Below are 25,060 nucleotides of genomic sequence, written 5' to 3'. Positions count from 1 at the left end.
TAAGAGCAGAGAAGTTGCATGATCCAAATGGCACTTGATCAGGATTAACTTGTCAGCCATGCCCATAATATATAAAAAGGAGAAAGGCCTACACACAAAGATGCAATTAGAAGGCTGTTGCAGAATCTTCCAGATGCCAAGTCTGAGTCAGAACAGGATGGTGAGAACATACTGTGCTACACATGAATGATAATACCAAGCTTGAAGAAATAACAGACCCACCCTAGGAACATATGCCATCAAAGATATGGCCTTCGATGGTCCTGAGATGGTAGAAGAAAAGGACAAATGCCCTAATGGTCAGTGACCCTGCCTGCTCCCCAGGGTACTGGCCTAACCCATCCTTCTCTCCATGAGTGTACAAGTTCCAAAGAACGAGGGAGCCTGCATGGACCTATCACCACCATGAATTTCCCCAATGCTGATGACAAGTGGATGTTGGATGAATCAGCAGGTAGTATCTGGAATTGGAAGACTGTCTCCACTACCCTGGATATTCCATATAGGAAGAGCTCTTTCAAGGCTCAGCACTAGTGAGTCTTCCTGGGGAGGTTTTCTTCTCAAGATATTCTAAATTAGGTCATTCTATTTAATATCCACAGAGACATATCTTTGTGGTATATTTAATAATATGGAGTCTTTTGGTTTTTTCTTTAGCTTTTGGGTTTTTTTTAACCTTCCTCTGCAAAACTGCCACATTCAACTATGTCAGTTTTGCTTCTCATTGCAGAATTCCCAGCAGTCAGAATCACAGTACCCAGCAGAAGCAAAATGTAAACTTAAATGATTATAACCCAGATGCCTCTTGCTACCAAGTCTGGTCACCTGACTGCAATCCCAGGAACTGTCATGGTAGAAGGAGAGTTTAGACTTGGAAAAGCTATCCTCTAATCCCTAAACACAAGCACCATGCACATGAATGTGTGTGTGCGCACACACACACACACACACACACACACACACACACACTAAAGAAATGAATGAAATAAAAATTAAATTCACCACTCACCACATTTGTAAGTTGTGAAAACTATGCTTAATATTTTTGTAACTAAATGTTATCATAAAACAATTTTTATTTCATTCCTCCTTTTCTACTTATTCTACATTTCCAAACTACTATGGAAAATATGACCACAGATTAGGGGATTGAAAGCTTACCACTCTCTTTCAGTAGAGTATGGGCTCCTAAAATGGATGATTATGCCTTTGTTTTTAGAGTCTGGGACCCAACTGTTCTTTCTTTGGTTATTTTATTTGTTCCTGAGATTAGGCCTCACTATGTAACCCATACCAACATCAAACTTGTGAGCCTCCTGTCCTGTCTTAACTTTCTAGTGCTGAGCCTAAGGGTATCTGCCATCACATATGGTTCAGAATTTCCTGAAGTGGAATATCTAATAAATAGATAGGTGTGTAGAATGATGCACATGCTCATAGCACAATTTAAAGTTACTAAAAAGTAGTTGGTACTACAGAATCAAAAGGTTCACCCTTGCAATATCTATATCTGATTCAAATGTATCTGATTCACTGGTTATGAGCAAAAAGCATCAAAACAGCACCCAGCAATGCATTCAACTGTTTTGTAGGATGAAATGTCATAGGGTATGCAGAAGATACAGAAGAGTCAGAGGTCGAGAACACAGGGAAGTTATTGGAAAGATGTAAGAACAAATACAAAGGCTTACAGCAATGGTTTTCCACCTTCCTAATACTAAGACTAATACATTTCCTCATGTTGTAGTGACTCTCAATTACAAAATTATGTCATTGCTATATAATATCTGTACTTTTGCTACTGTTATTAATTGTAGTGTAAATATCTGATACATAAGATATCTGATATAAAACCCCTGTGAAAGGGTCACTCGATCTTCAAAGGGGTCATGGCCCACAGATTAAGAACCATTACCTTTCAACATGGTCGCACCGCCAAGAAGCCTGATCTTACAAGCCTGTGTGTAACAAAAAAGTTCAATTTTGATATCCTTCTGCCCCTCGCCCAAACACACCCTAGAAAAGAACAGGTAGATTACAACCAGCAATGACCATGACCACAGTATTAGTTCACCCTAATTCACATCTTAGATGAGACTATTCACCCTGGGCAATCATCAGGAAAGAAGGTTATAAAAGGGACTCTGGGTTATGCCTTACAAGTATGGTTTGTCAACACAAGAAAACTACAGATATTTCCTGGCCCTTTAAGTTAGGAGTCTTCACTCTCTTCTCAACCTATTTCCCTTAGGTTAAGGTTCTCATTTTGTCCTGAATTTCCTGTGTGTTTTGGGCTAGGAGCTTTTTCCATTTTCCATTATCTTTGACAGTTGTGTCGATGTTTTCTATAGTATATTCTGCTCCTGAGATTCTCTCCTCTATCTCTTATATTCTGTTGGTGATGCTTGCATCTATGGTTCCTGATCTCTTCCCTAGGTTTTCTATCTCCAGGGTTGTCTCCCTTTGTGCTTTCTTTATTTAAAATTACATTTCGTCATGATGATGGAGAACTTTAAGAAGGTCATAAATAACTCCCTTAAGGAAATACAGGACAACACAAGTAAACAACTAGAAACCCTTAAAGATGAAAAGCAAAAATTTCTTAAAGAACTATAGGAAAACCAAACCAAACAGGAGAAGGAAATGAAAAAAAAAATACAGAAGTTAAAAATGGAAATAGAAACAATAAAGATGTTATACAGACCCTAAGAGAACACAAATACCAGCACCCAGACTAATATATCCAGCAAAACTATCAAATAACATTGAGGGAGAAATGTCACGATATTTCATGACAAAACCAAATTTACACAATATATTTCTATAAATCCAGCCCTACAAAAGATAATAAATGGAAAAGCCCAACACAAGGAGGGAAACTACACCATTGAAAAAAGCAAGAGAGTAACAAAACCAAAAGAAGAGATGCACAAAAACATAGTCCCACCTCTAAATAGTAAAATAACAAGAATCAACAATCACTATTCCTTAATATCTCTCAACATCAATGGACTCAATTCCCCAATAAAAAGACACAGATTAACTGACTGGATACATAAAGAGGACCCAGCACTTTGCTGCCTACAGGAAACACAACTCAGAGACAAAAAAGATACTACCTCAGAGTTAAAGGCTGGAAAACCATTTTCCAAACAAATGGTCTGAAGAAGCAAGCTGAAGTAGCCATTCTAATATTGAATAAAATCGACTTTCAACCAAAAGTCATCAAAAAAGATAAGGAAGGACACTTCATATTCATCAAAGGAAAAGCCCACCAAGATGAACCCTCAATCCTAAATATCTATGCTCCAAATACAAGGACACCTACATTCATAAAAGAAACCTTACTAAAGGTCAAAGGACACATTGCACCTCATACAATAATAGTAAAAGATTTCAACACCCCACTCTCATCAATGGACAGATCATGGAAACAGAAATAAACAGAGACATAGAGAGACTAACAGAAGTTATGAACCAAATGAACTTAATGGATATTTATACAACATTCTATCCTAAAACAAAAGGATATAACTTCTTCTCAAAAACCATGGTACCTTCTCCAACAACTGAACATATAATCAGTCACAAAACAGGCCTCAACAGATACAGGAAGATAGAAATAATCCCACGCATCCTATCAGATCACCACAGATTGAGGCTGGTCTTCAATAACAATAATAAGGAAAGAACGCCCACATATACATGGAAGTTCAACAATGCTCTACTCAATGATAACTTGATAAAGGAAGAAATAAAGAAATTAAAGACTTCTTATAATTTAATGAAAATGAAGGTACAACATACCCAAACTTATGGGACACAATGAAAGCTGTGCTAAGAGGAAAACTCATAACTCTGAGTGCCTGCAGAAAGAAACAGGAGAGAGCATACATCAGCAGCTCCACAACGCACCTAAAAGCTCTAGAACAAAAAGAAGCAAATACACCCAAGAGGAGTAGAAGGCAGGAAATAATCAAACTCAGGGCTGAAATCAACCAAATAGAAACAAAAAAGGACCATAGAAAAAATCAACAACACCAGGAGCTGATTCTTTGAGAAGATCAACAAGATAGATAAACCCTTAGTCAGACTAACCTGAGGGCACAGAGACAGTTTCCAAATTAACACAATCAGAAATGAAAAGGGAGACATAACAACAGAATCTGAGCAAATTCAAAAAAATTGCCAGATCCTACTACAAAAGCTTATATTCAATAAAACTTGAAAATCTGGAGGAACTGGACAATTTTCTAGACAAATATCAAGTACCAAAGTTAAATCAGTAACAGATAAACCATCTAAACAACCCCATAACTCCTAAAGAAATAGAATCAGTCACTGAAAGTCTCCCAACCAAAAAGAGTCCAGGATAGGTTTAGTGCGGAATTCTATCATACGTCATAGAAGACCTCATATCAATACTTTCCAAACTATTCCACAAAATAGAAACAGACGGAGCACTACCAAATTCCTTCTATGAAGCCACAATTACTCTTATACCTAAACCACACAAAGACCTAACAAAGAAAGAGAACTTCAGACCAATTTCCCTTATGAATATCGACGCAAAATTACTCAATAAAATTCTGGCAAACCAAATCCAAGAACACATCAAAACAATAATCCATCATGATCAAGTAGGCTTCATCCCAGGCATGCAGGGATGGTTTAATATACGGAAAACCATCAACGTGATCCACTATATAAACAAACTGAAATATAAAAACCACGTGATCATTTCATTAGATGCTGAGAAAGCATTTGACAAAATTCAATACCCCTTCATGATAAAAGGCCTGGAAAGAATAGGAATTCAAGGCCCATACCTAAACATAGTAAAAGCCATATACAGCAAACCAGTAGCTAATATTAAACTAAATGGAGAGAAACTTGAAGCAATTCCACTAAAATCAAGGACTAGACAAGGCTGCCCACTCTCTCCCTACTTATTCAATATAGTTCTTGAAGTTCTAGCCAGAGCAATCAGACAACAAAAGGAGATCAAAGGGATACAGATTGGAAAGGAAGAAGTAAAAATATCACTATTTGCAGATGATATAGTATATTTAAGTGATCCCAAAAGTTCCACCAGAGAACTAATGAAACTGATAAACACCTTCACCAAAGTGTCTGGGTATAAAATTAACTCAAATAAATCAGTAGCCTTTATCTACACAAAAGAGAAACAAGCCAAGAAAGAAATTAGGGAAACAAAACCCTTAATAATAGTCCCAAATAATACAAAATACCTCGGTGTGACTTTAATCAAGCAAGTGAAAGATCTGTATGAACTTCAAGCCTCTGAAGAAAGAAATTGAAGAAGATCTCAGAAGATGGAAAGATCTCCCATGCTCATGGATTGGCAGGATTAATATTGTAAAAATGGCCATTTTACCAAAAGCAATCTACAGATTCAATGCAATCCCCATCAAAATACCAATCCAATTCTTCAGAGAGTTAGACAGAACAATTTGCAAATTGTTCATCTGGAATAACAAAAAAAAACCCAGGATAGCAAACACTATCCTCAACAATAAAAGGACTTCTGGGGGAATCACTATCCCTGAACTCAAGCAGTATTACAGAGCAATAGTGATAAAAAAAAAAAAAAAAAAAAAAAAAGACTGTATGGGATTGGTACAGAGACAGGCAGATAGACCAGTGGAATAGAATTGAAGACTCAGAAATGAACCCACACACCTATGGTCACTTGATTTTTGACAAAGGAGCCAAAACCAACCAGTGGAAAAAGACAGCATTGTCAACAAATGGTGCTGGTTCAACTGGAGGTCAGCATGTAGAAGAATGCAAATCGATCCATTCTTATCACCTTGTACAAAGCTTAAGTCCAAGTGAATCAAGGACCTCCACATCAAACCAGATACACTCAGACTAATAGAAGAAAGGGTGGGGAAGAGTCTCAAACACATGGGCACTGGGGAAAATTTCCTGAACAAAACACCAATGGCTCATGCTCTAAGATCAAGAATCGACAAATGGGACATCATAAAACTTCAAAACTTCTATAAGGCAAAGGACACTGTCATTAGGACAAAACGGCAACCAACCTATTGAGAAAATATCTTTACTGATCCTACATCTGATAGAGGGCTAATATCTAAAACATAAAAAGAACTCACGAAGTTAGACTCCAGAGAGCCAAACAACCCTATTAAAAATGGAATACAGAGCTAAACAAAGAATTCTCAGCTGAGGAATAACAAATGGCTGAGAAGCACCTAAAGAAATGTTCAACATCCTTAGTCATCAGGGAAATGCAAATCAAAACAACCCTGAGATTCTACCTCACACCAGTCAGAATGGCTAAGATTAAAAACTCAGGTGACAACAGATGCTGATGAAGATGTGGAGAAAGAGGAACACTCTTCCATTGTTAGTGGGATTGCAAACTGATACAACCACTCTGGAAATCAGTCTGGAGGTTCCTCAGAAAATTGGACATTACATTACCTGAGGACCCAGCTATACCTCTCCTGGGCATATACCCAAATGATGCTCCAACATAGAACAAAGAAGAAGGATGACGAAAATGCAGATGCTTCCACTCCTTCTTAAAAGGGGTAACAAAAATATCCATAGAAGGGGATGTGTAGGCAAAGTTTATAACAGAGACTGAAGGAATGGCCATTCAGAGTCTGCCCCATCTATGGCCCATATATATACAGCCACCAAAACTAGATAAGATTGATGAAGCTAAGAAGTGCATGCTGACAGGAGCCTGATATAGATCTCTCCTGAGAGACACAACCAGAGCATGCCAAATACAGAGGTGAATACTAGCAGCAAACCACTGAACTGAGAATGGGACCCCCATTGAAGGAATCAGAGAAAGGACTGAAAGGGCTGAAGGGGCTTGAGACTCCATAGGAACAACAATGCCAACAATCAGAGCTTCCAGGGACTAAACCACTACCCAAAGACTATACATGGACTGACCCAGGGCTCCAACTGCATGTGTAGCAGAGAATAGCCTTGTTGGGGCACCAGTGGAAGGGGAAGCCCTTGGTCCTACCAACGTTGAACCCCCAGTGCAGGGGAATGTCAGGGGTGGTGGTAAGGGGGGTAGATGGGGAGGGAACACCCTTATGTGGGTGGGGGAGGTGTGAGGGGGTTTATAGACATGAAACTGGGAAAGGGAATAACATATGAAATGTAAATAAAGAAATATATCCAAATAAAATAAAATAAAGATTAACAGAACAAAGAGAGCCTGGTGGAATATCCTAGTGGTACAGAAATGTGTTTGATTCTCATCACATGTCTGGGGTTACAAGTTCTTTTACATTAGAGAATACAAACAGAAAATATTAGTCTTACTGCTATCAGTCCTTTTACTCCAATTTAAAGAAACTAAAGAATTTCTCCTCAAAAGCAAATTTATTATATAACAGCCTTCCTTTAGGCTGGCAATGTTTGTTGTTTGAAAGCATTCCAGAAAAACAGAAAATATATGAACTAGTGTTTTAGTAGCAAATACTAAAGTCTAACTTCTTTTACTATGTTTCATATACTATAAAGTAAGAAAAACTTATTTTAGTCAATCTATCTTACTTACTGGGTGTACCCTATATGATCCCCCTATCTTTACTATATTTTTAGAGTCCTAAGCCTATAATAAAAACAGACCTGGAATCTACAACGTATTCCCCTGCTCAGTCAGATTTTGCCAATTGTCTCTGTCTACTCTACATTAATTATGCTGTTTGCATTTGCTCAGGGGCAGATACCCCAAGAAGATTCCCAGAGTCATGATCCCATCTAACTATGTGTTTACCTGTGCTTAATGATCTCCAGGGCATAAAGAAGACTTCCAAATAGTGGCCAGATAGAGTTAATTTTATGATTTTTTTTCCTAAAAGGACTCAGACATAATCTTTCTCAGGAAAAAGTATAAAATAAATCATAATGCAGAAAGTCCCCAGTAACACAAGGCACAGAGATCAAAATCCCAAAGTGAGAGAGAGAGCAATTGCAGTCATTAACTTAGCTTTGCTGGAACAGTGTCAAGCAGCCGTGCTGGCTTCACAACTCTCACCATTTCCAGTGGATGTGGCTGTGCCACTCATCAGGTTTTATTGTGTTCTCCCATGTGTCAGCCACTGCATGTTTAGTTATCATTTGAAGTGTTTATTGTGTATCACTATGATGTTTTCAGCAAAGTGTGTCTTAGCGGAGTCTATTCCTCCCTTCGTTTTTTGATCCCCATCCTCTTTTGCATCTTAGACTTGCTTTCATTGACATGTGTCCATTTGCCCTCTCCCCTCTGAGAGATCCTCTCTGGGCACTCTCTTTGACTCTTCCATATTTTTTTGTGCTTTAACCACATTTATAACCATTTATAGATAGGCAAGACATATATACTGCCTATGATCTGCCTGTGACGGAGGACATATAGTTGCTCTTTGAGCCAAAATTGTCTTAGGTTTTTTTTTTCAGTGCTAAAGAGTTCCCCAAAGAGTTTTGTGTATATTAGATGAGCATTCTACTAACTGAACTATATCCCTAGCATGACAAGCACTCTTACCTAACTTTCTCTCATACAATCCTCTAAAACAATGATGTTAATATACACATTTTACAAAATAGAAATGATTCCTTGTACTATGTCTCAAATACACAGTCTACAGTCAAATCAGATCTGTAATGCACACACTTGGAAGGGAAAGGCAGAAGGATCAAGAGCACAAGGCTAGCCTCACAATACAGTGAGCTTGAAGCTACCTCAGTTATATGAGACCCATCTCAAGGGGGTGATAGGCTACAGGTAAGATTTCTTTTTTCTTGCTCTTCCCACATTATCAATCCAAAGTTATTCTAGAAGTAGAAAACTAACCTTTGAGTGCTTTGAACCAATTCTTGCTTCTGAGCCATTCATCTTCCTTAGTATCAATCAATAAAACACTTTAGAATTGACACAACAGGGAGAAAAAGAAAGCAGCTACAATTTTGGTTTTGCTCCTCACTTGAAGCTGAAATTTTCTAGAATAAAGAAAAAGAAAACGATAAGCTGAAACTTGATATCTTGCAGACAGCTTTACTCAATTATACATCTGTTTGCATATGCCAAAAGCAACTAGCATGTGATATAAAAACTTATCACATTTTACCTTTGCCAAATATTACTTACCCACACTTTAACAATTGCCCGAGTCCTTACCACTCATGTGCTGAAGATAAACTGCACAGTAGAAAGGCCTGGCAGATACTGCGAATGGATCAAGAGAAGTCAGTTTAGCCAGCATCAGACTTGCAACAGCCCAAAAGAACACCGTGTGTTCCTCTTACTCACCTTTTTCCCTGGAGGTTTTAACTCCACCCAACCTACAAAAAGTCCAGGCCCACAAATTAAATCTTGTCATGTACTCATTAATCAAGGGCTCGGATTACTTGGGTATTCTGTACAGTCAGAGAAGTACTTCATAGTCGCTAACATCAGAGGCTTTCCCCATAACTATGTGGTAGGTTTATTATTTATTACTACTCTCCATGATCCCTACACCCTAATTTATATCATTACTGTGACATTATTTAACCTGCCAACTCTGATGTCTCTAGCGTTAGACTTTGTTGCAGAGTTGGTCCACCCAACTGTTGCCCAAGTATCTTTCTTCATTCCAAAATCAACCAACAGAGCAGAAAAATACTGAAGAAACCTCTCTCACCTGAACTGTTCCTGTAAGGATCAAACTCAGGAAGAAATAACCACAGTTGTAGATGCTGGTTTCAGCACAAATGCTGAACAGCCAAGGAGAACACCTGTTTGTCCTTCACTTAGAAATGAGGTCTATTGGACAGGCTTTATGGCACAGGTCTTTAAACCCAGCACTTGGGAGACAAAGGTACGAGGATCTTTGTGAGTTCAGTTGAAACCAGCCTGGTTTATATAGTGAATTCCATCTCAGCCCAGACTACATGGTGAGACCCTACCTCAACAAAACAAAGAAAAACAAAAACAAAACTCAGAAAAGCCCAAATGGAGTACATACATGAAATGTAAGGATGTTTGTCTTCTTCCCAAAAAAACAAAAACAAAAACAAAAACAAAGCAAGATATTACAAAATGATTTCTGCTCAGGGCATTGGCTGTAGCTCAGTGAAAGAGCACATGTACAGCATGTCCAGAACCCTGGGTTCATTCTCCAGCCCTGGGAGAAGGAAGTGCATTATAAAACAAACTTTTAAGGTTTAGTTAATAATGGTGTGTGGATTAAAAGGGACTAAACCTTCAACCAAAGGGTACACATCAGGGACCCACGGCTCTAGTCACATATGTAGCAGAGGATGGCCTTGTTAGATATCAATGAGAGGAGAGGCCCTTGGGCCTGTGAAGGCTCATTTCCCCAGTACAGGGGAATGCCAGGGTGTTGAGGTGGGAGTGGGTGGGTGGAAGGGGGAGCATCTTCATAGAAGCGTGGGGAGTTGGGGTGGGAGAAGGGGAACCAGGAAAGGGGATAACATTTGAAATGTAAATACATAAAATATCCAATAAAAATGGAAAAAAAAGAATGCCAGTTTATTATGCTCAACCATTCCTTGGACCACAGGGGAGGAAAAATACAAAGTCTTGGCTTTAGTTTTAGGACAGTGAGGAAGAAAATATTTATAAACACCATTTGCCAACTTAAGAGAATCTGGTAGTATCTCAATGAAGGAAAGATATGGAGTTTGCTAAAAAATCATTAGGAATATTGAACTATTCTATCCCCAAATATAGAAATATGCCCGATCAACAAACATCATCAGCGACTGATGGAAGCCTGAAACAAATATCCAGAGGTTTAATGAGGCTCATTCCTCATATGAGAGTCAATCCTATTTTCCATAAAACAGGAGGCCAAGCTCACACAGTATAGGAGTGGGCACAAATTTCCATTCTCTTAAGAATTAAATTAATGTCAGGTTTATGATGCCTCAAAATATTCCCTCTGTTGACCTCATTCCATCATATACTTTTCAAATACTACATCTTTAAAAAGGAATTATGGGGGGTTGGGGATTTAGCTCAGTGGTAGAGCGCTTGACTAGCAAGCGCAAGGCCCTGGGTTCAGTCCCCAGCTCCGAAAAAAAGAAAAGAAAAAAAAAAAGGAATTATGGTGGGGGTGGGCAGAAGGCTCTCTTGATTTTCAGAAAACTGAAGAAGAGCTCTTACATTATTACTTAAATTCTATTTCCATGACAAACATAAGATCCACTGATACAAGGAGCTAAAGTTGCTTATCAAAACTTCTTTAGAATTATCTAGAATGCCTGTGTCAATAAGGACCTTCAGAGGTTGCTGACAGGACCCTGAAAGACATTCAAAGTCCTTAGTGATCAGAGAAATGCAAATTAAAGCAACCCTGAGATTCCACTTACACCAATCAGAATGTCTAAAATTAAAACTTCAGGTGACAGCACATGTTGGTGAGGATGTGGAGAAAGCAGAACACTTCATTGCTGGTGGGATTGAAAACTGGTACAACCACTTTAGAAATCAATCTGGAAGTTTTTCAGAAGGTTTACATCTACCTGAAGACCCAGCTATAGCACTTTTGGGAATATACCCAAAAGATGCCCACCAGGCCACAGGGGCATGTGTCCACTATGTTCATAGCAGCTTTGTTTGTGATAGCCAGAAGCTGAAAACAACCCAGATGTCCCACAACAGAATGGATACATAAAATGTGGTTCATTTACACAGTGGAATACTACTCAGCTATTAAGAATGAGGACATCATGAGTTTTGCAGGCAAATGGATGGAATTACAAAATATTATCCTGAGTGAGGTAACTCAGACCCAAAAGGGCATGCATGGTATGTACTTATCAATAAGTAGATATTAGCTGGAAAAAAGGTGCGGAATACCCAAGATACAGTCCACAGAACTCAAAAAGGTCAACAAGCTAAAGGGTCCAAGTGAGGAGGCCTTAATACCACTTAGGAGGGAGAGGAAAGCAATCACAGGGAGGGTAGGGAGGGAGGGACTTGTGTGGGAAAGGGGACAGGGAGGGAAAGAGGGGAACATGATCAGGTATTGGGTAAAGGAAAAAGACTGAAGCCCTGAGGGCCAGCAGAAAGAATGGAAACAGTCAACCTCAGGAGTTAGAAGGTAGGAGGCCCCTTCAGAATGTACCATAGACCTGGGAGGCGAGAGATTCTCAGGACTCAAAGGGGGGACCCTAGATGAAAGGCCTTACAGTGGGGAAAGGGAACTTGTAGAGCTCACTTCCAGCAGAAAGACAGTGCATCAAGTGAGGGATAGGGCTGGCATCCTACAGTCAAAACAATGACCCATAATTTTTTCTATCTGAAAGAACTGCAGAGACAGAAATGGAAAAGAGCCTGAGGAAAAGGAGTTCCAGCAATAGCCCAAAGTGAGATTCAGCTCAAGGGGAGGCCCCAAGGCCTGACACTATTACTGAGGCTACAGAGTATTCACCAAAAGGGGCCTATCATGACTGCCCTCTGAAAGACCCAACAAGCAGCTGAAAGAGTCAGATGCAGATATTTACACCCAGTCAATGGACAGAAGCTGCTGATCCCTCTGGTTGAATTAGAAAAAGCTGGAAGAAGCTGAGGAGTAGACTGACCCTATAGGAGGACCAGCAGTCTCAACCTGAATACCCTGAGATCTCTCAGACACTGAATCATCAACCAGGCAGCATACACCAGCAGAGGACTGCTGGGTCTGGGTTCTGTCAAAGAAGATGCACCTAACCCTCAAGAGACTGGAGGCCCCAAGGAGTGGAGAGGTCTGGTGGGGTGGGGGAATAGGGGTTGGAGACATCCTCCTGGAGACAAGGGGCTGGGGAGGAGGTATGGGATAGAGAACAGTCAGAGGGTAGACTGGGAGGGGAAAAATCTGGAATGTAAAAAAACCAAAAAGGTTAAATAAAATGAAAAAAAAAACTCGACATGAGAATATAGGAAACAGAAGATCATGGAAAATAGAAAAATAAAGCTCAGAGTGAGACAGAGTAGAGTGCACTGGGCTGGGCTGTATTGGTTTAATGTTGTTGAGAGCTCTTCTAGTTGGAAAAACATATCTCAGGTACAAATCAATACAAAACAATCAGTTCATCATCACAAATGAAAAGTTACAAATATGAAGTCAATATAATCAACAGCTTCTCCCTCTTCTCCTTCATCTCCTTCCTTTCCTTCCTCTTCCTCCTCAAGAAGAATGACAAAAATGCGAATGCTTCACTCCTTCTTTAAAAGGAGAACAAGAATACACTTGGCAGGGAATAGGGAGGCAAAGTTTAGAACAGAGGCAGAAGGAACACCCATTCAGAGCCTGCCCCACATGTGGCCCATACATATACAGCCACCAAACTAGATGAGATGGATGAAGCAAAGAAGTGCAGGCCGACAGGAACCAGATGTAGATCTCTCCTGAGAGACACAGCCAGAATACAGCAAATACTTAGGCGAATGCCAGCAGCAAACCACTGAACTGAGAACGGGACCCCCGTTGAAGGAATCTTAGAAAGGACTGAAAGAGCTTGAAGGGGCTTGAGACCCCATATGAACAGCAATGCCAACTAACCAGAGCTTCCAGGGACAAAGCCACTACCCAAAGACTATACATGGACTGACCCTGGACTCCAACCGCATATGTAGCAATGAATATCCTAGTAAGAGCACCAGTGGAAGGGGAAGCCCTTGGTCCTGCCAAGACTGAACCCCCAGTGAACGTGATTGTTGTGGGGAGGGAGGTAATGGGGGGAGGATGGGGAGGGGAACACTCATATAGAAGGGGAGGGGAAGGGGTTAGGGGGATGTTGGCCCGGAAACTGGGAAAGAGAATAACAGTTGAAATGTAAATAAGAAATACCCAAGCTAATAAAGATGGAGAAAAAAAAAAGTGGTTGTCTTACCTGTCTCTCCTGGGAGACCCGATCTCTCAGGGCAGGATTGGGGTACAGAGGGCTTGGCTCAGCTTCTTATAATTCAATATGGAGGGGCCAAACATAACAAAAAATATTTTCAAATAGTAATGAATACCAAAACATGACCAACTAAGAAACCAAAGAATTATCCACACAGCTGATGGTTTGGCAATCTCTGGCTTGTTCCATATAATGTATTACACTGAAAGCACTGAAGGCATGATTAAAATGCATGTGGAGTATTTCTCCAGAGCAAGTTTAGGTAGTATACTTCAATTTTATTTTTCATTCAGTTTTTACTAGTTGATACAAAGTAGTATGAATGATCACATTCATTGCTTTCCCACAACTCTTCCCAGGCACGCATTCTGTACTTACTGACGTAACTTTGTCTTGTTTTGTTTTTTCTGTTTATACCATTCAAGGCCAAGATATTCTAGGATATGTGATCTGCCATTGGAGAATGGTCAGCATATTCTTAGAGAAAACTGTTTTTCTCCCAGCAGCTAATGACTGCCCAATAGATCCATGGTTAGGGGTAGGATTGTATGCCCAACACCCTTCTCCATGCTGTGTGGTTGAGATTTATACAGTCTTAGGCATAGTGTCAGAATGATTATTAGTTCGTGTGTGCATCTCCCCTGTTCTGTCCAAAAGACACCATCTACTTGTAGTTACTACTGCCTTTCAACTTTACACTTTTTTTGAAGCCACTCTTCTGCAATAATCCCTAAACCTTGGAAGTAGTGGGGATAAGAGATATATTCACTTCTGAGTTGAGAATTCTTCAATTTCTTATTCTCTGTACCTTGACGAGTTGTAAGTCTCTGCATTAATCACCATTCACTATAAATAGAAGCTTCTCAGATGGGGTTAAAAGATATATCAATCTGGGTTGGGGATTTAGCTCAGTGGTAGAGCGCTTGCCTAGCAAGCAGAAGGCCCTGGGTTCGGTCCCCAGCTCCGAAAAAAAAAAAAAAAGGAAAAAAAAAAAACAAAAAGATATATCAATCTATGATAAAATGGTGAGTCACAAGGAGTCAATTTAACTATGTATCCATTTATCAGCATATTAAATACAACTGCTTTACTTTTTTGAGAAGCCAGGCATTGTGGAATTTTTTGGTGTGAATATTGGGTTTTCATTATTACTACAAGTGTGTGAGTATATATAAATGCATATGTATACATACCTGTAAAACCCTCCTTTTGGATTTTGCAGGAGGGTCGGGGAGTCTTGCTCTGTAGCTATAGCTGGCATTGAACTCATGACCCTGGTGCATTGGCTTCCCAAGTCTGGTGGCTTGAATATGCTTGGCCCAGGAAGTGGCACTATTAGGCAATGTGGCCTTGTTGGAATACATGTGGCCTTGTTGGAGGAAATGTGTCACCTTAGAGGTGAGCTTTAAGACTCTTCTCCTAGCTGCCTGGGAGACAGACCTCTTCCTGGCTGCAGTCAGATCAAGATACAGAACACTCAGCTCCTTCTACAGCATCTCATCTACCTTCATGCCCCCATGCTTCCTGCCATGATGTTAATGGACTGAATTTCTAAAATTGTAAGCCAGCCCCAATTATAAGAGTTGTCTTGGTATTCCATTGTGTAGATGTACCACATTTTTTTTATCCATTCTTCAGTTGAGGGACATCTGAGTTGTTTCCAGTTTCTGGCTATTATGAATAAAGCTGCCTTGAGCATAGTTGAACAAGTGTCTTTGTGGGATGGTAGAACACCTTTTTGTCATATGCCCAGGAATGGTATAGCTGATTCTGGAGGTAGAACTATTCCCAGTTTTCTTAGAAACTGCCCAATTGATTTCCAAAGTGGATGTACAAGTTTACACTCCTTCCACAATGGAGGAGTACTATTCAGCTATTAAAAACAAAGGCATCATGAATTTTGAAGGCAAATGGATAGAACTTGAGAATATCATCCTGAGAGAGGTAACCCAGTCCCAAAAAAACATGCATAGTATGTAATCACTTATAAGTGGATATTAGCCATAAAGTACAGGATACCCATGACCCACTCCGCAGACCCAAAGAAGCTAAACAAGAAGGCGGCACAAGCTAGGATGCTTGAATCTCACTTAGAAGAGGGAATAAAATAGTCATAACAGGTGGATGGAGGGAGGGAACTAGGAGGAAGAGGGGATGGGGGGTCAGGATCAGGTATGAGGAGGGACATTAGAGATAACTGGATGGCCATAAAAATGGAAATCTGAGAGTGATGGTGGTGGAAAGGTGTCTCCATGACTAGACAGAGGCCTGAGATAAGGAGGTACCCAAGAATTAATGGGGGTGAGCTTAGCTGTGACTCACTACATGGGGAATGTGGAACCTAAAGAGGCCACCTCCTATAGCCAGGCAGGACCCCAGAGGAGTGATGGAGACACCAACCCACAAAACTTTTAAGTCAAAATTTATCCTATCTACAAGAAATACCAGCAAAGGAGATGGAGCAGAGACTGAGAGAATGGCCAACCAAAAACCAGCCCGACTTGACACCCATCCCATGGGCCACACCAATTCCTAACACCATTAATGATATTGTTACACTAACAGATAGGATCATGTTGCCCTTTGAGAGACTCCACCCAGCAGCTGACTCAGATACAGACACCCACAGCCAAACAGTGGATGGAGCTGGGGGACTCTTATGAAAGAATAGAAGGAAAGGTTGAGGCCCGAAAGGGGATAGGAATTCCACAGGAAAACCAACAAAGTCAACTAACCTGGACCCTTAGGGCTCTCGGAGTCTGAACCACCAACCAAAGAACATACATGGCTGGACCTAGGACTCCCCACACATATGTAACAGATGTGCAGCTTGGTCTTCATGTGAGTCCTGAACAACTGATGTAGGGGCTATCCCCAAAGCTGTTGCCTGTACACAAGATATGTTGTTCTAGCTGGGCTGCCTTGTCTGGTCTCAGAGAGGAAGCACCTACCTCCGTGAGGGCAGAGACTTGAAGTGTCAGGGTTGGGGGATACCCAGAGGGATTCCACATGTTCAGAGGAGAAGGGGAGAAGGGATAGGGGAAGGATTGTGTGAGGGGAGTGACTGGGAAGGAGCAGTGAGCATGATATAAAATGAGTAAATAAAAAAGTAAATTAAATTTAACTTTTAAAAAAGAGTCTTGGTTATGGTAATTCTTCATAGCAATGGAAACCCTAAGATACCAAGTATTTAGATTACAAGTGTTTATACCATATCCAGCATCTTTTAAATATTTTGAGCACTGTTCTAAAATGAAATTAAGAGACTTTGTAGCAGCTTAATACCTTCATTGCAGAAAGGGAAAAAAAGAAATGGGAAAAAATGAAAGCAGAAAAAGATTAGAAAAACATTTAAACCAAATGAAATATATTCATGAGGTAAAATAAACAAAAATGATATTTGTGAATTATTAGGAACCTTTTGAACTGTGTATAGTCTGGTGTTAATTATTCTGGACTAAAGAGACTAGACATTTGTGTTTTTCTAATATGTGTGTGCCTAATATTTGGGTATCTAATATTTGTGTGTCACATGCATTATGATTTTTCCAGTTTGCAAGGAAGAAGAAAACATTAGCATCCCTGTTTGAGAGCTAGGACCTGTTCTTCTCTCTCCTTTCCTAATCTACTTTATGCTGCTGTAACTGAATTCTTAACAGTACATGATTTACAAAGATAAAAGCTTTGTATAGTTCGGAGACTGGAAAGTCTGAAAGCACAGCACCAACATCTGCCCAAGATGAAGGACAGACATCCTGCCGCATCATAATATGGCAGAAGGCATGTCATAAAGAGAGACAGAAAAGAGTTGCTAGTTGAATCCCTTCTTCTGATAAAGCAATGAATGCCACCTTTGAGGCTCTTCCCTCATGCCCTTCTTAATCCTGATTTCTTCCTAAAGGTTCAATCTCCATATATCATTAGCATAGTCACTGGTTAAGTTTGAACACATGAACTCTGGGGGACATAATCAAATCACAGCAGGTTCCAAGTCTGCTTCTAGTAGTTTCCTCAAATACTTGTGCTGATCAGTATGGTAAGGAATCTTCAAGAGGTCCCTCTACAGGTACCTGAGCTCTCCTTTCTGTGTGGAATTTCCTTGTTTCTGATATTTTTTCCCTATTGCTGAAGACATCACAAATTCTGTTTACAGAGTACAGAGAAGTCAATCTGGAAGTGAGCTTTCCTTTCTGGGTAGCAGTCATACTACCTTAGATGCTGAGTTGCCTACTTAAGGAGAAAAGGCATCATGGATATTAACCAGCTGTGGACCTTGAATAACAATACTAACATATCAATCAAGTTCTACCCAGTGGTGCAATCATAGTACGACTGTTTAGGTGGTAACCAACCACTTTTTGATTGGATTCAATGTATACTGCACAAGAGGGGATACATGCCTTGTACTGCATGACTGATCAAATGCCTACGGCTGAGGAGCTCACAGGCTCTAAGCAGAAGTCTACTACTGCTTCTTTGCTAAATAGACAGACCTTCATATTCATATTCATATTCATTGAACTACTGGTACTCTCTGAACAGAAGCTTTTTTCTGTGGAAGCAACATTAATGAAAATATTCTTAACTGATTAAAGTCTTGAGAAGAAATGTTTGGTGATCTCCTCAATAAGACGCATATATCATGCCTGCTAATTCCCACAGAAAATCACGGAAGAGAGGGATGAAAAGCTTGTCAGGACTTGAGAAAGAATGACAGCTTTGGAACACTTCCTGATATGTCATGGTTATTGCAATCATGAGCACCCAGCTGCTACAGTTACCTACACAAGACCTGTACAAGGTTGGGACCTTCAACATTTCATCATGGATTGTGAAATGTGTTTTTGAGGTTCCACCTTTAGTGGAGGAGCTTTTGGCAATTAATGGTTGCCAGAGATAGTATCATTTTCATCAGTGTTATAACCACTGCTCATCTAAGTATGTTCCAATCATATAAGTCTGTACCTATGTCCATACAAACAGTTGTAACTAAACACAATGGGAATCAGTTGGGAAGGAAAAGGGGACTCAAAGGGAGTGTGAGGGGAATGAGTATAAAAGCCCCATCTCTAGCTGAGAGGATATTGGTAATAAATAACTTCCAGAAAAAGAAGTATCCATTTTCTCTATAGAGTACTACTCCTAGTAGTACTAGTAGTAGGCCTAACTATCTAGTAGTAGGTCTAATGTACACCAGTGGATGTCTACACACCCAACAGTACGTAAGTAGTGCTAATTGGACTTGATGGATCTGAAAAAAAGAGGACACAAAGTTGGTTAGGTATGAAATGAGGATAGAAGGAATCTAGGAGGAGTGGGAGGAAGGGACAGAATGGGATCAAAGGGCAGGGTATAAAATTCTCAGATAGTTATTAAAAAAAACTAAAGGTAGAAAATTAGAATTTGCAGCCAGTTGTTTTGCCTATCTAAAATTTCTATCACATTAAATGTCACTCACCTGTACTGTATTTTAAGCTCTCTTTGTTTTCTGGTATCTGAAGCCAGCACTGGTAGGTCATAAAAATTGCTAAATATTTACTTTGCTTAATAAACATATAAGAGTCTTCAAAGGAAATGCTACAGTACTGTTCTTTCTTACAGTTCTTACAGAACTGTATTGCTGTTCATTTTCATGGAAAATGTTGGAGGTAATTTTCCTTTAGTGAAGGAGAGATTCCAGCCTGGTGTCTGTCCAACTCAAGTCTGCCCCTGCAGAGGTCAGGTACTAGAGTGCTTTGACTCCAGCACTGAGCCATATTCCTAACCTTCCTGCAAGATTGTCATTTTACATTTTATATGCTTCTGCATTACTTGGAAGCATATCAAATACTTCTTTTGTGAAGAAATGAAATAGTTTTCATTTTATGACAGAAATGTTAACTATAAATATAATTTCTCATTCTAAGAGTAATAAATGATAAAGGCTTGCTTAAGTAGGCAAAATTAGACCAAGTTCTTTGGTTCTGGCTCTTTTTTTTTTTTTTTATTAACTTGAGTATTTCTTATATACATTTCGAGTGTTATTCTCTTTCCCGGTTTCCGGGCAAACATCCCCCTCCCTCCTCCCCTTCCTTATGGGTGTTCCCCTCCCAACCCTCCCCCCATTGCCGCCCTCCCCCCCATAGTCTAGTTCACTGGGGGTTCAGTCTTAGCAGGACCCAGGGCTTCCCCTTCCACTGGTGATCTTACTAGGATATTCATTGCTACCTATGAGGTCAGAGTCCAGGGTCAGTCCATGTATAGTCTTTAGGTAGTGGCTTAGTCCCTGGAAGCTCTGGTTGCTTGACATTGTTGTACATATGGGGTCTCGAGCCCCTTCAAGCTCTTCCAGTTCTTTCTCTGATTCCTTCAACGGGGGACCTATTCTCAGTTCAGTGGTTTGCTGCTGGCATTCGCCTCTGTATTTGCTGTATTCTGGCTGTGTCTCTCAGGAGCGATCTACATCCGGCTCCTGTCCGCCTGCACTTCTTTGCTTCATCCATCTTATCTAGTTTGGTGGCTGTATATGTATGGGCCACATGTGGGGCAGGCTCTGAATGGGTGTTCCTTCAGTCTCTGTTTTAATCTTTGCCTCTCTCTTCCCTGCCAAGGGTATTCTTGTTCCCCTTTTAGAGAAGGAGTGAAGCATTCACATTTTGATCATCCGTCTTGAGTTTCATTTGTTCTAGGCATCTAGGGTAATTCAAGCATTTGGGCTAATAACAGACACAGAAGGAACACCCATTCAGAGCCTGCCCCACATGTGGCCCATACATATACAGCCACCCAATTAGACAAGATGGATGAAGCAAAGAAGTGCAGACCGACAGGAGCCGGATGTAGATCGCTCCTGAGAGACACAGCCAGAATACAGCAAATACAGAGGCGAATGCCAGCAGCAAACCACTGAACTGAGAATAGGACCCCCGTTGAAGGAATCAGAGAAAGAACTGGAAGAGCTTGAAGGGGCTCGAGACCCCATATGTACAACAATGCCAAGCAACCAGAGCTTCCAGGGACTAAGTCACTACCTAAAGACTATACATGGACTGACCCTGGAGTCTGACCTCATAGGTAGCAATGAATATCCTAGTAAGAGCACCAGTGGAAGGGGAAGCCCTGGGTCCTGCTAAGACTGAACCCCCAGTGAACTAGACTGTTGGGGGGAGGGCGGCAATGGGGGGAGGGTTGGGAGGGGAACACCCATAAGGAAGGGGAGGGGGGAAGGGGATGTTTGCCCGGAAACCAAAGAATTATTATTAAGTATTAAATAAATTTAAAAATATATATATACACAGGTGAAAAAAATAAAAAAATAAAATAAAAAATAAATTATAATCGCAAAGCAAAAAAAAATAATTCATATTGCGTCCTCATATTTTGCAAAATTGAGAAATTATGGTTTTGAACTCATGTGTTTAGAATTTTTTCCCCACAACTTTAAAGGCCATTCTGAAGGCCTCAGCATTTACCATTTTTGCTTAGGATATAGACACACCCTTGCTTCCCGGACTTGTGTTGTCTCAGATTTTCATGGTGTCATTAACCTTGGCAGAAAGAACATTCCCCAATAATCTTGGCAGGGAGAATATTTCCCAAAGGAGGAACATGAAATATATATATATATATATATACATACATTATATATACATTATATATATATATATATATTGTGTGTGTGTGTGTGTGTGTGTGTGTGTGTGTGTGTGTGTGTGTGTGTGTGTATCCTCAATACATGATCAGAGTTCTCAACTGGAAGCAGGGATATCTAGAAGGTGCATAATAAATAAACACAGAGACTATTTTCGGGTACAAACTGCCAGACAGTTTTCAAGGCTTAAAGTTGCTGTCTCCTCTCCTCTCCTCTCCTCTCCTCTCCTCTCCTCTCCTCTCCTCTCCTCTCCTCTCCTCTCCTCTCCTCTCCTCTCCTCTCCTCTTCCCCTCCCCTCCCCTCCCCTCCCCTCCTCTCTCTCTGTCTCTCTCCCTCTCTCTCCCTCTCACCCTCCCTCCCTCCCTCTCTCTCTCTAGCAGCTTAAAACTGTACACACTCTGCATTCTCCTGTACGCTCTGTGCACTTTTCTTTTCTCAAACACCCACACTCCTACACACCTCTGTGCACTCCCCTTTCACTCACTCACACACACTCTTCACACACACATGGCACACACCGCATGCACTCTCCTTTCACTCACACACACACACACTCTCCAGAGCACCTCACATCCTCTCCTCTCTCTCTCTCTCTCTCTCTCTCTCTCTCTCTCTCTCTCTCTCTCTCTCTCTTCACTCACCTCATGCACGCCTCACTCTCTGTCCACTCAATCTTCACATGCTCTCTAGCCTTTCTCTTGCCCCAGTCTTTTATTGTTACTCCAAACGCAGGTAGAAAAAAAGACTTTGTATAATCATTGACAAATCAAATTCATAAAAATAACCACAACCCACAAAGAATCAAGAATTACAATTGTTCCCCTATGTTTCAAGCTTCCCCAACTCCCAGGCCTGTAGCCAAAATAATACTCACAAACTTATCATTATTTAAACTTTAACTTTTGATTTATTATACTTCAGAGCTCAGAGCTCCGAGGTCAGCTACTTGCATTTTCCTGTGAAGCTCTAATGATAAATGACATGGGCAAAGCTGCCAGGTGGAGGCCAGAAAGAATCAAGTTAACCCTTAACTCAGTAGTTCCTCTAGCTTCTGCTTCTGCACTTTGCACACAATGACTCTCCTCAGAGTCCCAGTGTTTTGACTTAGCTTTACTAGTATAACTTTACGCATTCTATACTTCCTTAACCATTCTCAAATGTGCAAAACTTATTTCATAACTTCAATAGTTTTTTCCTTTCTCAGGGTCCCAATGTTGGCTCTATTTCATTTTCCAATAATTTCTTCAAACTTTCTTTGCAAGTCAAGTATTAATCTGGAACTACCATTGTGCAGTTATTATATTGTTTCCAAGATGAAAACACATAACATGAATCTGGGTCATTAGGACTGTGCTGTGCTGTGCCCCTATGCCTCAATGTCCAATTGTTTAAGAATCATAACATCAAGGAACATCTAGTTTCACAGAATTCACCAGACCAGAAGGAGAAAATAGGAAAGTCAGGTATAATAGAATAATTATACACACCAAAGCCAACTGAAAACCAGTCATGCATAAATGAAATCTATACAGCCATTGTCCAGGGCTAAGGTTAGGAGAAATGGGAACAACTTTTTTCCACAAAGAGCTGCCACATGCTACTGTGATGTCTCCATCCCACCCTACTGCAAGCAGTCCCTTATTTCAGATGTCTGGTCTTTTGGAGGGATGTGTCTCCTGCTCAGGGTCCCAGACACCATCCTTTTTTACAAGGAGCTGTCACGAACTTCTGAGATGTCTCCATCCTGGCCTACAGCTAGCAAGCAGCCCCTGTCATAGATATATATAGATATAGATATAGATATAGATATAGATATAGATATAGATATGGATATGGATATGGATATGGATATGGATATGGATATGGATATAGAGATAGATAGATAGATAGATAGATAGATAGATAGATAGATAGATAGATAGATATGGATATTACAAATAAGCCTCACATCCAGCAACTGTCAACACATGTGGAGACCCATATTCTGCTAGCTCTGTTCCAGGGTGGGAATCATGTGACACTTTCCCTGGCCATGTAGGACTGGGCAGTTCCAAAGCCTTTGGACTTGACCTGAGACACAATATTGGCTTCCCTGTGACTTCAGCATGCTGATGATATGGGATTCTAGGTTTGTAATCATATACACCAGATGGCTAAGTAAATCCTTATTCCATAGTAAATCTTATACGTTTACATAGCCTTTCGATTCTTTCAGGAGAACCCTATTATAAGACCCACTTCTGTGTAAGATGACTTTAGTATTGCCTAAGACAGTACAGAAAGCATATAGCATTTTAATTACCAGTTCTTATTAAGTATAACTATGACACATACTTAGATAATTTCTTCAAAAAGAAAGCGATCCTAAAACATCATTGATAGACAGATTCAGAGTTGATCCAGAAAAAAAATTTGCTGAAGATGTGGAAGCAGCTCTCAAAAAAAAGAATCTTTTTTAAAACATTTCAGAAAGTCAATTTAACTACCTTTTGTCTTTTTATTCCCATAGAAGGGTAACAAAGCAGATTTACTCTCAAGTATAAAGCCAAAAGCACTTGGAATATGGGGCAAGTCATCCTGGGAGCCAACCATTTCGGCTGCCTACATCAGTCACGCAGTAGCCCATTGACATTCTGTCTTCCTACATCAGAAATTGGGGCATAAACAGCTGGCGGCACCCATCTTATTGATGTAGAACTCGGAACACTTCCTAGCTTAATCAGGGGAGCCATTCATACTTCACAGAGCTCCTCCTTTGCACAGCATCCTCCCCTCTCTGCCTTCTTGTGTGGTTTCATCTCCATGCTCAGATATTCACTCTCATTTCTCTCCTTTCTATTCTCGGACCTCCAAAAGAAAATGGTCAGAAGAGGGTAGAAAGGTACCAGGAGCAGAACATGTGCCCATGTTTCACCCAACAACCAGACAGAAAAGGCCTAGTCAGCTGATAGACTTCCACATCTTCTTAGTAATAATTTCAGTAACCCCATTTATCATATGCCATGGCTGCATTCCCACAGAAAACACGAGGTCTTATATATCATGGCCACTCTAGGACAGAAGCTCAGTATGCATGTGACTGTGACTTTCGGTGTCTGATATAATGTTGGGTGTGTTTTCACACTACAGTTCAATTGTTGACATCTTGTCTGATTAAAACAATGAGATAACACGTGGAAAGATTCGTAATCTCATTAAGATTACTCTTACTAATAGTAAGTGGGCTTGCACTACATTTTAAAAATTCTAATGTCAGTCACACATGAAGAATGAAATCGAGGAACAAGATCCAATCTGGCTGGCATTTCCAAACATATTTGGGGTAGGGAAGGGAAAGTCATATGTATTCAATGACTTTTTGAACACAGACTGTAGTCCTAGGACCAGGACACAATGTTTTAAATAGACTTTATATTCTATATATTCAACCTGGTGAGTTCGATATGGATTCAAACAGAGGCTAGAATGTTGTATCTGTGCTGAAAATGTATAAACTGTTGTTTGTACGTATTCCCTAGACAATAGAATCAAAAA

The 25,060-nt window shown here is 40.3% G+C and overlaps 1 protein-coding gene across 16 annotated transcripts in view; it reads right to left on the bottom strand.

The window, feature by feature from the left end:
- The window catches only part of Tmem45a2 (transmembrane protein 45A2), a 51,207-nt gene extending 28,970 nt beyond the window's left edge, over positions 1-22,237 (bottom strand). Inside the window, exons 1-6 of one of the 16 annotated variants that reach the window (XM_087576580.1) lie at positions 22,168-22,237; positions 15,090-15,265; positions 13,885-13,949; positions 9,152-9,229; positions 8,858-9,003; positions 1,916-2,016 (exon numbers count right to left, since the gene is read on the bottom strand). In XM_087576580.1, the coding sequence (XP_087432706.1) occupies positions 1,916-2,016; positions 8,858-8,895 (139 nt within the window). In that variant the 5' untranslated portion in view covers positions 8,896-9,003; positions 9,152-9,229; positions 13,885-13,949; positions 15,090-15,265; positions 22,168-22,237. Of the gene's footprint in view, positions 1-1,915; positions 2,017-8,857; positions 9,004-9,151; positions 9,346-13,884; positions 13,950-15,089; positions 15,347-22,167 lie in introns of those variants that run through there. The other 15 variants (XM_087576578.1, XM_087576579.1, XM_087576581.1 and 12 more) reach the window with 15 other exon arrangements.
- Positions 22,238-25,060: the final 2,823 nt, after the last annotated feature.

The sequence above is a fragment of the Rattus norvegicus genome, chromosome 11, assembly GCF_021556685.1.
Source record: "Rattus norvegicus strain SHRSP/BbbUtx chromosome 11, alternate assembly SHRSP_T2T, whole genome shotgun sequence".
Taxonomy (NCBI): Eukaryota; Metazoa; Chordata; class Mammalia; order Rodentia; family Muridae; genus Rattus; species Rattus norvegicus.
The sequence above is the reverse complement of the archived record's forward strand: the minus strand, read 5'-3'. Positions and strand labels throughout refer to the sequence as shown.